The sequence below is a fragment of the Tetrao urogallus genome, assembly GCF_951394365.1.
Source record: "Tetrao urogallus genome assembly, contig: scaffold_80, whole genome shotgun sequence".
NCBI lineage: Eukaryota > Metazoa > Chordata > Aves > Galliformes > Phasianidae > Tetrao > Tetrao urogallus.
The window spans coordinates 66,837-82,190 of NW_027638807.1; the positions used below are offsets into that span (position 1 = coordinate 66,837).

Consider the following 15,354-nt stretch of genomic DNA (forward strand, 5'->3'; position numbering starts at 1 on the left):
GATCCCATTCCCATTCTTATTTCCCATCCCATCCTTATCCCACCCCCATCCCATCCCATCCCATCCCATCCCACCCCCTCCCCTCCACCCACCCCATTCCCTCCCTCCCCCCGCCTTGGACCTTTGGCCGGCCCTGCCGCCCCCCCGCACCGCCCCGAAGGGCGACAGCCGCAGCGTGGGGGGCTCATGGGGTGCCGACCCCCCCGGCACGGAGCACCGCAGGCGGCGCAGCCCCGCGCCAGTCGTTAGAAAGGCCTTTATTGGACATCATCGCAAACCGTCGGCGCGGGGACCCGTCGGGGCCGTACAAACGGGGCTTCCTTTGGGCCGGGATGCGACGGAAGCGCCGAAATAAAAGGACAGAGAGCGGAGCAACGAGCGGCTCTTCCGTGGCTCTGCGCCGCCTGAGCTCCGCGGGGCGGCCCGGGATGCGCAGCGCCTGGGGGCTGCGGTGCTCCGCGGGGGGACGGAGGGGGAGACACGGAGAGACCGGGGGGCGTGGATGGGCACCGAGCTGAGCCAGGGACGGGGACAGACGTGGGGGCGCGGACAGACCCAAGGCCACGGACGGACCCGGGGACGCGGATGGACCCAAAGGGCGCAAACAGACCCAGGGACGCGGATGGACCCAAAGGGCGCCGACGGACCCGGGGACGTGAATGGACCCGGAGACAGACGGACCGGGGGACAAGACGGACCCTCGGACACGGATGGACCCAAAGAGCACAGAGAGACCCGGGGCGCGGATGGAGCCGCGGAGCAGGAACGGAGCGGGGACGGGAGCCGCGGCACGGCGCCGCCGCGCCCCGCCGCCCCCCGCCCGGAGCCGCTCCGTCCCTTCGCCCACGGAACGCGGCCGCGGCTCCCCCCCGCCCCGCGGAGCTCCGCCCGCTCCGTCACGGGGTTCGGAGCCGCCCGCGGCGCCCGGACGTTCCGTGTTCCGGAGCGGAGGCGCCGCTCGCCGAGCCGCGACGCGCCCGGGGCCGCCGGGCGGGCGGCTCGGGGATCGGACGGCGCGACTCCGCCGGAGCCGCCGGGCGGCAGCGGGCGGAGCGTCAGAACGTCCACCGCTCCCGGCTCTGGCTGTCGCCGCCGGAGCCGCCGCCCGGCGCGGGGCCGTGCGAGTGCCGCGAGGAATCCTCGCCGCTCAGGCTCTTCCTGCACACCGGGCACGTGTCGTGCTGCGGGGGGAGGCGGGGGCTGAGCGGGCGGCGCGGGGCCGCGGCCGCGGGGACCCCGGAGGGCGCTTCTTACCAGCTCCAGCCAGGGCACGATGCAGCCGCCGTGGAAGAAGTGGTTGCACGGCAGCTGCCGCACCTGCTCGGCCACCGCGTAGTCCTCCTTGCACACCGGGCACTCCAACCCCGTGTCTGCGGAGCCCCGGGCGGGGAGCGGCGCTCGGAGGCGGCTCTCCTCGTCCTGCCCGCGCCGCGAGCGCCGCCCCCGGGCGACGGCGGAGAGGCGGCGGCGCGCACGGGGAGGACCCGCGCCTCCCGAACCCCCCCGGAACGCGGACACCCACCGACTTGATCCTGAGTCACCGCCACCGTCGGCAGGGAGGAGATCTTCTCTTTGTCGGCCGGGGGCGGCCCCGTGTTCTCCAGCTGCCCCAGGAGCTGCGCGGGCACGAAATGAGGCGTGGGGCACAGGATTGAGATGTGGGGCACAGAACGGTGTGGGGCACAGAACGGTGTGGGGCACAGGATGAGGCGTGGGGCACAGGACGAGGTGTGGGACACAGGATTGAGATGTGGGGCACAGGATGAGGTGTGGGGCACAGGACGAGGTGTGGGGCACAGGATGAGGTGTGGGGCACAGGACGAGGTGTGGGGCAGAGGACGAGGTGTGGGGCACAGCCCGGCAGCCACAGTGGAGCAGGGGCTGCATCCCAGCGCCGCCCCACAGCACGGTGAGGGGCGCCACACAGCAAAGCTCCTCGCCCCGAAGCGTGGGCTGGGGGGGCCCATCTCCCAGCTGTAACGGGATGGGATCTGATCCATGGGGCCCGGCTCCCAGCTCGGATGGGCTGAGATCTATGGGTCGTCATCTCCAAGCTGGGATCTCTGAGTCCACATCCCTCATCTGGAATCTATGGGTCCTCATCTCCAAACTGAGACGGCACAGGCCAGGATCTATGGGTCCTCATCTCCCAGCTGGGCTGGGCTGGAACCTACGGTCCCCACCTCAAACTGGGATCTCTGGGTCCAAACCCCTCATCTGGAATCTGTGGGTCCTCATCTCTGAACTGGGATGGGATCTATGGGTCTTCATTTCCCGGCTGAGCGGGATGGGCTCAGATCCGCGCCCTGCGCCCGCCTCCAAATCGGGACGTGGGAGTCCCCACCTCCCAGCTGGGACCTGCGGGCCCCCATCCCCAAACCGGGATCTCTGGGTCTCCATCGCCCAGCGGGCCTGGATGGGGATCACGGGGCTCTCATTTGCTCCCAGCTCCGTGCCCCACAGGCAGAGGATGGGAGGAGGAAGCCGTGGGTCAGACGCGGGGACTTGTCGCGCTGGGAGCAGCCGGCCGTGGCGCAACAGCAGCGGCAGCACAGCAGCGCTGCCCGGCCCCTACCCCACCGCAGCCCCTTCCCCACCCCCTCCCCCAGCGCCGCAGCTCCCAGAGGGGCGGTTTGTGGACGGCCCAGGACACGCAGACACACGGCCAGCACTGCAGGCGACGGCTCTGCAGCACTGAGCAGCGCTCACCTGCGTGACGATGGCGTCGAGGCCGCTCTGTCCCCACGCGTAATCGCCGGGGTTGGAGTGCAGCATCCCGCTCCTGTGGATGCAGCGTGATGCGGGGTGACGTGGCGTGACGTGGCATGGATGCAGCTTGATGCGGTGTGGTGCGGTGTGGTGCAGCGTGGTGCAGTGATGTGCAGTGAGGGTGCAGCGTGGGTGCAGTGCGGTGCAGTGTGGATGCGGTGTGGGTGCAGTGATGTGCAGTGTGGTGCAGTGATGTGTAGTGTGGGTGCAGCGAGGGTGCAGCGAGGGTGCAGCGTGGGTGCAGCGTGGTGCAGTGATGTGGTGTGCAGTGTGGGTGCAGTGTGGGTGCAGTGATGTGCTGTGCAGTGTGGGTGCAGTGAGGTGCAGTGCGGTGCCGTGTGCTCAGCAAACAGCCCTGCACGGCCCCAGCCTCCCACTGCAGACTCGCAGCTGCACTGGGGGCAAATGGGAAGAGTGGCTCCCAGGCACCGGGCAGCTGCTGTTTGCTGCGGTTCTTCCTGCTGTTTTTACTGGCGTGCAGTGGCGCACAGGTGCCAGCAGAGGGCCGGGGCGAAGGCCGGCGCAGTACTCACCATGAGAACGGGTGCTGTGAGCCGGGAATGGCCGAGTTGGCGAAGAAGCCCGCGAAGATCTGCTGGATGATGCTGGGGAGGGAAGCAGGAAGGGCCGAGCTGAGCCGACGGCTGCGCCTCCGAGCTGCGCTGACACCGCAGCGTCACAACTGCGGCCGGCAGCCGCCTGCAGAAGGCTGAGCGCCGGGACACAGCGAGCAGGGGGTGCATGCAGGGTGCATGCAGGGTGTCTGGATGCAGTGTGGATGTGGTATGATGCAGCATGGATGCAGCTTGGATGCAGCATGGATGCAGGGTGATGCAGGGTGGATGCAGCACTGCAGGAGGGGGCGGCGCCCCACACCCTGCCCTCCCCGCCCCCCGGCCACATGCGCCACATGCATGGGCTCAGAGGCCCCACGGCGCCCCCAGACCGCAGCGCCCCACAGCCAGCACCCCCCAGCGCCCCCCGGCCGGGGGCTTCGTACCCCTCAATGGCCGGGGAGCGGTCGGGCCGGGAGCTGCCCCGGGAGCGGAACCTGCGCGCCATGGGCAACCGCGGCGGCCGGCTCGGCCCCCAGAGCTCGGCGTGGGCCTGGTGGCCCCGCTCGTTGTCTCTGCCGTCCTGGTCCAGAGAGCCGCCGCTCAGGAAGGGTCTGAAGTCGGGAAAGAACATGGTGTGGTCCAAGTGGTCCCAGAGCTGCGCGAGAGGGGAACGCGACGCGTCACGCGGCGCCGCTGGCAGCGCTCCGCTCCTCCCTGCCACCCCAAAGCCCCCCGTGGGACAACACACCTCTGCAAACTGCGCCGAAGGGCCGTCCTCCAGGCCACCGCCGTCCAGGAAACTGCGGGGGAACGGACGGTCGGGGGGGGGTCTCCAAAACACCGCGGGAGGGATGGAGGGGGAGGGCAGGAGGGGTGCGAGGGGCACAAAGAGCGGGGGGGGGGGAACGGACCTGAGCGCAGCATGGGGGGGTGGGGACACGGAGCGGGGAGGAACGGCTCCCAGCTCTGGGGGGTTTGGGAGGCGGAGTGGGGAAGGAGGGGAAGGCGCTGATGGCGGCTCAGCGCGGCCCCCTTTTGCCGCGGCAGCTCCCCGTCACCCCTCAGCACCGCACGCACCTGGAATCCTCTGTCACCTCTTCGATGAAGCCGGACTCGCACCTGGGGCACGTGTACTCCTGGGGGGAGGAGGAGGACGGGCTGAGCCGTGCGATGTCAGCACAGCGGGACGGAGCCCGGCCCACAGCCACGCAGCACTGCCAGAGCACAGAGCCAAGGGGGGCGCAGCCGTGTGCTGCAGCACGGACCGGGGCTGCCACACAGCGGGCGGGGGGCTGCGACACTGCGGTGAGGGGCCCCACAGCACAGCTCAGCCACGCGCAGCTCTGCCCGATCCCTTTGCGATGCTTCTCTATGAGCACGAATCCTCCTGGGAACCATTGGGATGAACAGAGGCAGAGGGGTGAGAAGGGGAAGCGGTGAGCTGCGCGGGGTCGGGCGGCAGCGGCTCCGTGTCAGACTGGGCTGGGAGTGACGCCCGTGGGCGCAGGGTGGGCGCAGGGTGGGCTGTCCAGAGGAGCGCCAGCAGCACTGCACAGCTGCAGCCACACCTGAGCCCGGTGCTCTGCAGGCAGCCGGCAGCAGCGGCCACGTGCAGCAGCAGCACTGGGCGCAGCTCCCTGGCCGGAACAGACAGCAACTCACACGCGTGTTCTGGACTGAGAAGCGAGCGAAGCTGCTTTGGAGCAGACACGCCGAGCAAAGCCGAGCGGCTCAGAAGGCGGAACAGCAGCCGGGCAGCACCGTGCCCTTGTCGCCTGCACCCCCCTCAGCACCGAGATGGAGCGGAGCGGAGGAGAGCGGAGCAGAGCAGAGCAGAGCAGAGCAGAGCAGAGCAAAGCAGAGCAGAGCAAAGCAGAGCAGAGCACCCCACGCCCAGCTGCCCGCAGCCTTCCTCCCCCGCAGCACAGCGCGCCGTCCCGGGCTGCCGGCAGGACGCGGAGCAGAGCAGCAGCACGACGTCCCTCCGCCACCGTCAGCGCCGCCGTTTGCCGCCGATCCGCTCCGCCCGCCCCCGCGGTGCGCTTCCTCCCCGGGAGCAGCCGGCATCGCCCTCCCCCGGGCCGCGCTGCCCCGCTCGGCTCCGCGTCCCTCCCTGCGTGCGGATGGCAGGCAGGCAGGGGCTGCTTCGCCCCCGAGGGCAGAGCACCCGGCGGGGACGGCGGTTCGCAGTGAGGGGTGCTGACCTCGGCAGGGCGCAGGGCAGGGATGGGGCGAAGGAGCCGACGGCAGCTCCTGGGCTCGGCCCATCTCGGCCACCACCGCTGTCCCCCGCGACCCCGAGCCCCCCGTGCTGCACGGCGCTCCCCAAAGCCATCGCTGCGCAAACTGCAGCCCCGGCTCCGAGCGCTCCGTTTGGAGGGAAGGAGCAGCTTTGGGGAGGACACACGGAGCGGCACCGGGGCTCAGCGGGGCCGTCGCCGTTCCACCTCCACCCCACCGCCAGCAGAGCAGGACGTGGAGCCGCGAGGGGCGCAGCGCTCAGTTCACACGGACGGCTGCAGAGCGACGCGCGCCCTGAGCTCAGCACAGCGGGTGCTTCCCACCGCAACGGGGCACAGAGCCCCGAGCACAGCCAGAGCCCAACCACCCGCACAGCGCCAACATCCCGCACAGCCCGAGCACGCAGAGCTCAGGACACTCGCGCAGCCCCAATCCCGGCGCTCTGGAAGCAGAAAGTGGAGCAGAGCACGCCAGGAGAGCCGGGCCGGCCGTCCTCCCCCCCACACACCGAGGATGCGGCGACCTCCTTCCCACCCGCGGCGCCGGATCCCGATTTAGAAGCAGAGGAACCCGCGGGCGGCAGCCGGGCCGTGCCGGGGAAGGTCCGCCCAGGAGGCGCTCGGCACCGCCGCACCGCGGCCGCACGACGCGCTCCGCACGCACGTGGGGGCTCCGCGGGGACGGAGGGGTCGAGCCGCTCCCGCACGGCGCTCCTCCTCACCGAGATGCGGGAGGGCAGAGCGCCCGCGTCGGCGGCAGAGGGAAGCGGTGCGGAGGGAGAGCCGAGCAAAACTGCGGGGACGCGGGGGAAGAGAAAGCGTCAGGAGCGACTCGGCCCCACAAGCAGGGGGGCACGCGGCTGTCCGACGGGGGGAGGGGATGCAACGCCTCATAACGCACAGCGCGGGGGGGTGCGGGGCCAAACCCCCGACGTGCGGGCAGTGGGATAAGGGCAGACGTGGAGGGAGGGCGGGTGCAGGTGTGGAGGGAGCGCGGGCACGGACGTGGCAGCGGCTGTGAGGTGCCCTCAGAACACAGCCCAGCCCCGGCCCCGCACCCAGCAGAGCCCCTGACGGTGGAGCGTTGGGGTCGCAGCATCTCAGAGGGCCGTGGGCTCCGAGCGGCCTCTGCTCTTCACGCTCAGGCGAGGCGGGCACCGGGACCGACCTCGGCCCCACACGGGCTCGGATACGGGGCGAGAGCGGAGGGCACCCCGACCCCGACATCCAGCACGGACCCCACGTGGGGCACGTCGGGGTCGCGGCAGCCCCACCGCCCCCGTGCTCCTCACCCCGCAGCGAGGAAGGCACCAGGGCCGAGCCCGGCCCTAAAGTAACTCAGTTACGGGCCGGGAGCGGCGCTCAGCCCTCGGGTCGCCGCAGCCCCGGCTCTCCGTGCGGCTCGGGGGGGTCGGCGCTGCCCCCGAGGGACGGCCGAGCTCTGACGGGGGGGCGGCAATCCCCGAGAGCTTTTCTTGGGGAGGGGACACGGGGGTCGCAGCCCCCTGCAGACGGCAGGGAAGGAGGGCAGCCGGCAGCCCACGGCTCAGCAGGGCGGGAGAGCGGGACCCGGAGGAGGGGTCGGGGTCACCCCCACCGCGGGGGTCTCGCAGCCCCCCTCCCCTCCCGGGACCCCCGCTAGGAGGCCTCGGGGGCGGCGGGCCCAGCACGGCCCCGGCGACGCGATGGGGGCAGCGCTGCCCGCCGGCCGCTCCGCGCGGAGCCCCGGCCCCGCTCTGCGGGGCGCCGAGGGCCGCGGCTTTCCCCCGGGCCCGCTCCCGGCCCGGCCTCTCGGAGCGCCCTTGGCTTACCGGCAGCTTGGGGCTGACCTCCCCTTTGCAGCTGTGGCAGAAGAAGCGGTGCTGGGACACGGCGGCCGCCGCCGCCGCGGAGGCCTCCGCCATCTTCTCTCTCCGCCTCCTCTGCCGGCTCCCTGCCGTCAGTCCTCCGGCCGGGCAGCGAGGCGGCGGCCCAACGGATAGAGCGCCGGCACTTCCGGTCCTCCCGGCCGCTCCGAGAGAGCGCGGCGTCACAGCGGCACAACGAGACGGAGCGGGTAGAGCGGCACGTAGCCGCGGTCCTCCGGAGCGGCGGCGCCGAGGAAGCGGAAGTAGTCATCTGGGCGCCGGAAATGGTGTTCGCCGCGGTGGTCGCGTGGGTTTAAGCCGGGCCTCGGTGAGAGCGGGGCGCCGGGGGGGCGAGGAGCCCGGCGTTGCCGCGGAGCCGGGAGGGACGCGGGGATCCCGGCAGCGCCGCGAGCCCGGGGCGGGGACGTGGGGACCCGGGAACCCCGGCAGGAGCTCCGTGTGGGTGGGCGCGGCTCCCGGCGGTGATCTACTCCAGAAGGGGCGGGGGGGGGCGAGCAGCGGTGGCGGGGGGGCAGCGGCTCCTCCTCCCCGGGAAATGTCCCGCTCCTCTCCCTCCCTCTCTCCCCCTCCCCATTCTGGAACTGAGTCATCGAGAAAATGGGATTTTTATTTTTTAATTGGTAAAAGGAGGATTTCAGCCCCGGATCCCCTCCCCATCCACTGGAGAATGGGGTTTTTCCCCTCAAAACCTCTCCCTTAACGAAGAGTTTTCACCCCAAAATCTCATTTCCTCTGCCCTCACAAAATTCCTCCTCCCATAAAACCCATCCCCACAACAGCTCCTTTCTGCCCCCAGAGCTGCAGAGAACAGCGGCTGCCCTCCGCCCCCATCCCAGAAGCTGCCCGGTGCCGGGGGTCACTGGGGGGGTTTGGGGGCTTTGTGGCCGGGGGTCTCAGTGCCACGGCCGCCCCCAGAGCCGCGCTGAGAACCGCGGGGCTCCGCTCTGCTCCCCAGCCGTGATCCCAGCTGTGCCGCCATGACGCAGGCGGAGATAAAGCTGTGCTCCCTGCTGCTGCGAGAGCATTTCGGGGAGATTGTGGAGAAGGTGGGGACGTACCTGGTGAGGACGGGCAGCCAGCCGCTGCGGGCCATCTGCGCTGACACCGGGCTGGCGTTGGACCAGGTATGGGGGGCAACGGGGGGCAGCGGGGGCCCAAAAACGGGCCGGGGCGCCTCGAGGGCTCTGCGAGCGCGTGACCAAGCGAGAGCTCCTCGGGCAGGTGAGGAAGGCGCTGTGCGTCCTCATCCAGCACAACCTGGCCGCCTACCAGCTGCAGAAGCGCGGCTGCGTGGAGTACGAGGCTCGGTGCCGCCGGGTGCTGCGCATCCTGCGCTACCCGCGCTACATCTACACGGCCAAGGCGCTGTACGGCGACACCGGGGAGCTGCTGGTGGAGGAGCTGCTCCTCAACGGCAAAATGACGCTGAGCGCCGTGGTGAGGAAGGTGGCGGATCGGCTGACGGAGACCATGGAAGGTGGGCGCTGCTCCCCGCCGCCCCCCGTGCGAGGACCTGGCGAGGGTGGAGGCTGCCGGTGTGGAGCGCTGCGTCCGGGTCTGGGCTCCCCGGTACAAAAAGGACAGGGAGCTCCTGGGAAGGGCCACGAAATGGTGAAGGGCCTGGAGCTTCTCCCTGTGGGGAAAGGCTGAGGGAAGCGGGTCTGTTCAGCCTCGAGGACAGGAGGCCGAGAGGGGACCTGAGCCAGGTCTGTAAATATGGAGGTGTGGGGCAGAGCGGCGAGGCCGGGCTCTTTTCAGCAGCGTTGGAGACAGGACGAGGGGAACGGCCAGCAACTGCAGCGCAGCAAGTCCTGCACAAACGTGCAAAGAACTGCTTTGGTGAGGTGGCAGAGCGCTGGCGCAGCTGCCCAGGGGCTGCTGGAGTCTCCTTCTCTGCAGATGCTCCAGACCCGCCTGCACACCGACCTGTGCGACCTGCTGCAGGAACTGCTTTGGCAGGGGGTTGGACTCCGTGAGCTCTGCAGCTCCCTTCCAACCCTGGCGATTCTGTGATTCTGTGATGGAGGGGAGCGGAGCCCGGGGGGGCAGAGGGTTTTTGCTCATTGGAAGCAGTTGGAGAACTCCTTCAGCTGCTTGCTGATTCTCCTGCATAAACCAGCCGGCTTTTGGGGCAGCGGTGCTTTGCGATTTCTTCCCTGCCTTCAGCCTGCTCAGGAAATTGATTTTGCCCCGCATCCCCCCAGCTGGGCGGCCCCAGCGGTTACTGAAGTGACACGGGGTGATTTCTGACTGCAAATAGTAACAAAAGCGATAAGGGACGTCGGGGGGTTGAGGAGAAACCTGTATTGTGGAAGGAAAATGGCGAGACTGCGGTGCTGGTTGGATTCCGGTAGCCCCGGCCCTGGAGGTGCTTGAGGTCGGCTGGAGCCCTGGGCAGCCTGAGCTGATGCCCAGCTTAGCGGCCGGCAGCCTGGCCCGTGGCAGGATTGGAACTGGACGGCCTGTGGTTCCCTTCCATCCAGGCCGTTCTGTGGGACGCTCTCGGGGCGGCTCTGCAGTGCTGTGGGAGCCTCCCGACGCACAGCCTGCACCCGGAGAGCTTCCGACCCACCGCCATGGGGCTGCAGACACCAACTGGCCCATGGCGGCTGGGAGCAGTGGCAGATCAGAGCAGTGGCAGATCAGAGCAGTGACAGTGCTGCGCTGACAGCCCTCCCTGCCCCTTCCCTGCACTGACAGCCCTCCCTCTGTCCCGGCTTAGATGGGAAGACCATGGACTACGCGGACGTGTCGAGCACATTTGTGCGCCTGGCGGACACGCACTTTGTGCAGAGGTGCCCGCAGGTCCCTGAAGGCACCCAGGGCCCCGAGGTGCCCCCCCCCGCTGCGCCCACCCTGGTGCTCAACGAGAAGGACATGTATGCTGTGCCCAGGCTGAACCTCGTGGGTGAGGAGTTGGGGGGGGGCTGGGGGCTGCCAGAGGGGGGCTGGGCACCAAGGGCCGGGGGGAGGCGTCAGAGCTAAGGGCTGCGGGCTGGGGGTGGCGGATGAGGGCTGAGGGCTGCAGGTGGGGACTGGGGGTGAGGGGTGGGGCTGGGGGCTGTTTGGCAGCATGGGCCCAGCGCTGCGCTGTGGTTGTTTGGCAGGGAAGGGAAAGCGGAGGCGGTCGTGCGATGAGGAGGAGAGCGGTGGCCCCAGGGCTAAGAAGCAGAAATCGGATGCAGGCGGTGAGGAGGTACTGGGGGGGGGGGGGGTGAAGATTCCCAAAGCTCAGGGCTGTGGGTCAGAGCAGAGCTGTGGGTCAGCAGGGCTGTGCCGTGGGGAACAGGGGGGGTTGGGCGGCCACTTTTGGGGACGTCCCATCGGCCGCTGTCACCTCTGGCTCCGAACGCTTCTCCGTCCCCATCCGCCCCGTGCTGCTCCGGCTCTGCAGTCTGCTCGCGGCTTGGTGGCTCGCGGTCCAGCATCACCCCGGGGTGCTGGGAACGAAGCCGCAGCTCTGCTCCCCTCGCAGCCGCCCCCTGATGACGGCATTTATTGGCAAGTGAACATGGAGCGCTTCCACCAGCACTTCCGAGACCAGGCCATCGTCAGCGCCGTGGCCAACCGCATGGACCAGGTGCATCCGGGGGGCTTCCATCCTCTGCAGCCCGACCCCGTGGCGGTGGGGGCTCTGGGGTCTGCAGGGTGGGGGAGGCTACGGCACTGCTGTGGCCCGGCTCCGTGGCGGAGTGGGGCGACGGTGGGGTTCCGTCCTGCAGCACAGTGGGGCCGGGGGCTGCGGGGGGAGGGAGCCTTGCCTTCTCCTGCGGCCAGACTCCATGGTGGAGCGGCTCTGGACACCAGGCTGCTGCGGGGGATCCACGTCCCTGCAGCACAGCTCCACGGCGGGGCAGGGCTGCGGCGGGGGGGAGGAGAGGCTTCCACACCCTGCTCTGGGGCGGGGGCTGCCCACAGCTGTGTGCTGCTATGGGGAGAGCTCAGCTCTGGGCAGCCGTTTGGTGCTGCTCTGAGTGCAGTGCAGCCCCATTGCAGCCCAGCAGTGCAGCCCCCGTTGCAGCCCAGCACTGTTCCCGTTGCAGCCCAGCAGTGAGATCGTTCGGACGATGCTGCGGATGTCTGAGGTCACCACGGCGTCGGGCGCAGCTCACACGCAGCCGCTCTCCTCCCACGAGGTCGGTGTCCCCCCTCCCCCTCTCCCCGCTCCTCCCATCCCCCCCCGGGGGTCGCCGTGTGCCCGCAGCCCCCCTGGGCTGCAGTGAGCGCCGCTGTGGGCAGGAAGGAGGGAAGGGTCCGTCTGTCCGTCAGCGGAGGTCGGGGTGTCTGTCAGTCCTGCTGCGTCTGCGTGTCCCACGGTCGGGGGTCGCGCAGGAGGTGTCCGTCTGTCCTGCGGTGTCCGTATGTCCCTCACTGGAGTCGGGCAGGAGGTGTCCGTCTGTCCTGCTGTGTCACTACGTCCCTCAGTGGGGTTGGACAGCAGGCGTCCATCTGTCCCGCGGTTTCCATCTGTCCTGTGCAGCTGGGTTTGGGTGGGAAGCGTCTGTCTGTCCACGGCGTCGTTTGGCAGGAGGTGTCTGTCCATCCTGCAACGTCTGTCTGTCCTGCAGCGGACAGGAGGTGTCCGAATGTCTCTCGGTGGGGGGTTGGGCAGGAGGTGTCCGTCTGTCCCGCAGTGTCCGTCTGTCCGTCCCGCAGTGTCCATCTGTCCCGCAGTGTCCGTCCATCTGTCCCGCAGTCTCTCAGTGCCGCTCGTTCTCCTCCCGCAGATTTTCCGTTCGCTGCCGCCGGGTTACAACATCACAAAGGCCGTGCTGGAGCAGTGCCTGGCGCTGATGGCCGACGACCCGGTGAGGCTGTGGGGCGCAGTGGGGCGCTGTGAGATCCTGTGGGGTGCTGTGAGATGCTGTGATGCTGTGGGTGCTGTGGGGTGCTATGAGATCTGTGGGGCGCTGTGAGATGCTATGGGGCGCAGTGGGGCGCTGTGAGATGCTGTGAGATGGAAACAGATGGAGATGGAGCGCCGGATGGAAACAACTCCTCCCAGTGGGGCGCAGCTCCGCCTGCAGAGCACTGTGCCGTCAGGGTGCAGCTGCTGCGGCGCTGGGCTGCTGCTCCCCACTGCGAGTTGTTTCCACCCGGCGCTCAGCACAAATCGGGTTTTGTCCGCCGGGGTTTCGGGGCGGCGGCCGTTCTGGCACCCGGGACCTGCTGAGCTCCGTGTCTGCACAGCTGCAGTTTGTGGCGAAATCCGGGGACAGCGGCGGCGGCACCTACAGCGTCAGTATCCTTTGGGGGGGGCGGTGGTCCCTACAGGGTCAGCATCCTTTGGGGGATCCGGCCCAATGTCGCTGTGCTCCTTTGACTCGGCTCCGCTCAGACCTGCACCGCGCGCTGCGCTCGCTGGCCACGGCGACGCTGGAGTCCATCGTGGAGGAGAGGTGTGAGCTGGAGCCCCGCGCGGCCGCGTCTCGTCCTGCTCCGCTCCACTCTCTTCCTCCTCCATCTCCGTCCTCCCCTCCTTCGCCTCTCCTTTCCCTCTCCTCTACTTCTCCTCCTCCCTCCTCCTCTCCCTCTCCTCCTCCCTCCCTTTCTCCCCTCCTTCCCCTCTCCTTCCCCCCCCCCTTCCATCTCCCTCTTCTCCTCCCCCCCTTCTCCCTCTCCCCCCTCCACCCAATCCCCTTCCTCCTCTCCCCTTCTCTTCCCTCCCCTCCTCTCCCTCTCTCCCTTTTATCCTCTCCCTTTCCTCTTCTCCCTTCCCTCTCTCCCTTCTGTCTGCTCCCCTCCCCTCCTTTCCTCTCTCTCCTCCTCTTCCTTCTCTCTTCCCCTCCCTCTCCCTCTCTTCACCCCTTCCCTTCTTCCCCCACCCTGTCCCTCCTTCCTCTCTCCTCCTCTCCCTTTCCTCTTCTCTCCTCCCTCCTCTCCCCTCTGTCTTCTCTCCTCCCCTCCTTTCCTCTCCCCTCTCCTCCCCCTTCCCTCCTTCCTCTCTCCTCCTCCTCCTCCTTCTCCTCTTCCTCTTTTCCCCTCCTTTCCCCTCCCCTCCTTTCCCCTCCCCTCCTTCTCTCATTCTCCCCTCCCTGCTCAGGTTCGGTTCCCGCTGTGCACGGATTTTCCGCCTCCTGCTGCGGAAGCAGCACCTGGAGCAGAAGCAGGTGGAGGATTTCGCCATGATCCCGGCCAAGGAGGCCAAGGACATGCTGTACAGGATGCTGTCCGAGAACTTCGTGGCGCTGCAGGTCGGCGGGGGAGGGGGGCGGCTCTCTGAGCGCCCCAACATGATTGGGGTCCCTGAGCCCCCATGATGGGGTCACTGCGGCTCCATGCGGGCTGAGCGGTGATGTGGGCCCAGCTCTCGGTCCCTGCCGCGTTCGCAGCACGGCTGCAGCCCCCCTTCTCCCTCCGCCCCCCAGGAGATCCCCCGGACCCCCGACCACGCTCCGTCCCGAACCTTCTACCTCTACGCCGTCAACGTGCCGTCCTCCGCCAGGATGCTGCTGCAGCGCTGCTATAAGGTTGCTCCCCAGCCCCGCTGGGTTCTGCCAGCCCCGAGGGCCCCGGCTCTGACCCCACTGTTACGGGTGTTCCTGGTGTGCTGCGCCCCACAGCTCAAATGCTGCCCCACAGCCCGGCCCTTTTCTCTTCCCTCTCCCCAGAGCGTGGCCAACCTGATGGAGAGGCGGCAGCACGAGACCAGGGAGAACAAGTGAGTGTGGGGTGTGGGGCTGCAGGTTGGGGAGGGGGCTGCGTGTGGGGGGGAGCCGTGGGCGTGGGGAGCTGCAGGGGGGCCGGCTGTGGGTCAGGGGGCTGCAGGTGGAGGGGCTGCAGGGTGGGGGGTGGCTGGGGGAGATGCTGTGGTTTGGGGGGGCTGTGTGGGGGGAGCTGCAGGTTGGGAGGGCGGGGGGGGGCTGCAGGAGATTGGGGGTGGGGGGGCTGTGAGTTGGGAGGGCCATGGTGGTTGGGGCTGCTGGTGGGGGGTGCTGCGGGTTGGGAGGCTGTGGGTGGGGGCTGCAGGTGGGGCTACAGGCTGCAGTTTGGGGGCTGCAGGGGGGGCTGCAGGTTGGGGGCAGCAGTTTAGGGGATGTGAGTGGGGGCAGCAGTTTAGGGGATGTGAGTGGGGGCTGCAGGTGGGGCTGAGGGTTGGGCTGCCGGTGGGGGCCGCTGGGGGCTGCAGCCGGCCGGGCGCTGCGCTCTGCAGGCGGCTGCTGGAAAAGTCGCAGCGCGTCGAAGCCATCCTGGGCTCCATGATGGCCACCGGCGCTGAGCGCGCGCAGCTGCAGGAGATCGAGGAGATGATCACGGCTCCGGAGCGGCAGCAGCTCGAGAGCCTCAAACGCAACGTCAATAAGTGAGCGGGGGGCCGAGGGGCAGAGCCGGGGGGGGGGGGGGAGGCGGAGCCCCGAGCGCAAACCGCCGCTTCCCGAACCCCCCAGGATCGACGCCAGCGAGAATCAGGTGGACGAAACCATCTTTGTGCTCGAGTCGTTCATCGAGAGCACCGTGAGGACGGCGTGAGCGGCGCTGGTGGGGCGCTGCGCGGGGGGCGTCGTGCCGGGGGGGGAAATAAAGGATGGAGGGAGGACGGCCCGCTTCCTCCAGCCGTGGCCTGCGGGGGGGGGGGCGCTTTGGGGTGGGGGCAATGGGGGCTGGGAGAGGGAGGCTGTAGGGGCGAGGGGCTCAGAGGGCTTCGGGTACGGGGCCCCATGGATGGGGGGCAGCGGGGCAGTGAGCGCCGGGGGCTGCGGGGACGGGGGGCTGCGGGGCGAGCTGCCCCCCGCTGGCGATGGTGGTGCTCCCGCCGACCCCTGGCCGCCTCCCCGCTCCTCCCGGCCACCAGGGGGCGCCGTTTCCGCCCAACGCCATTCCTGGCGCTGCGTCTCCAACGCGTCCGCAGCCCCGCGCTGTGCCCAGCGCCGTCCCCGTGTCCCCATCCGTCATCATTCCTGTGGCCCCCAGCTCTGTTCC

General features: G+C 69.3%; 2 protein-coding genes across 2 annotated transcripts; one reads left to right on the forward strand and one right to left on the reverse strand.

Moving 5' to 3' along the window:
• Window positions 1–1,055: 1,055 nt before the first annotated feature.
• RNF115 (ring finger protein 115) lies at window positions 1,056–7,470 on the reverse strand (the record flags this gene model as incomplete). The annotated part of the gene is made up of 9 exons (XM_079551199.1): window positions 1,056–1,181; window positions 1,255–1,370; window positions 1,523–1,616; window positions 2,710–2,782; window positions 3,303–3,374; window positions 3,770–3,981; window positions 4,075–4,126; window positions 4,404–4,462; window positions 7,378–7,470. The coding sequence occupies 9 exons, from the start codon at window positions 7,468–7,470 to the stop codon at window positions 1,056–1,058; spliced, it is 897 nt and encodes a 298-aa protein (XP_079407325.1).
• A 941-nt stretch (window positions 7,471–8,411) lies between these two features.
• POLR3C (RNA polymerase III subunit C) lies at window positions 8,412–14,904 on the forward strand (the record flags this gene model as incomplete). Its single annotated transcript, XM_079551200.1, has 14 exons — window positions 8,412–8,558; window positions 8,656–8,911; window positions 10,157–10,342; window positions 10,542–10,630; window positions 10,910–11,014; window positions 11,478–11,570; window positions 12,162–12,242; window positions 12,625–12,676; window positions 12,773–12,833; window positions 13,478–13,628; window positions 13,803–13,904; window positions 14,046–14,095; window positions 14,588–14,737; window positions 14,823–14,904. The coding sequence occupies 14 exons, from the start codon at window positions 8,412–8,414 to the stop codon at window positions 14,902–14,904; spliced, it is 1,605 nt and encodes a 534-aa protein (XP_079407326.1).
• Between the last annotated feature and the right edge of the window lie 450 nt (window positions 14,905–15,354).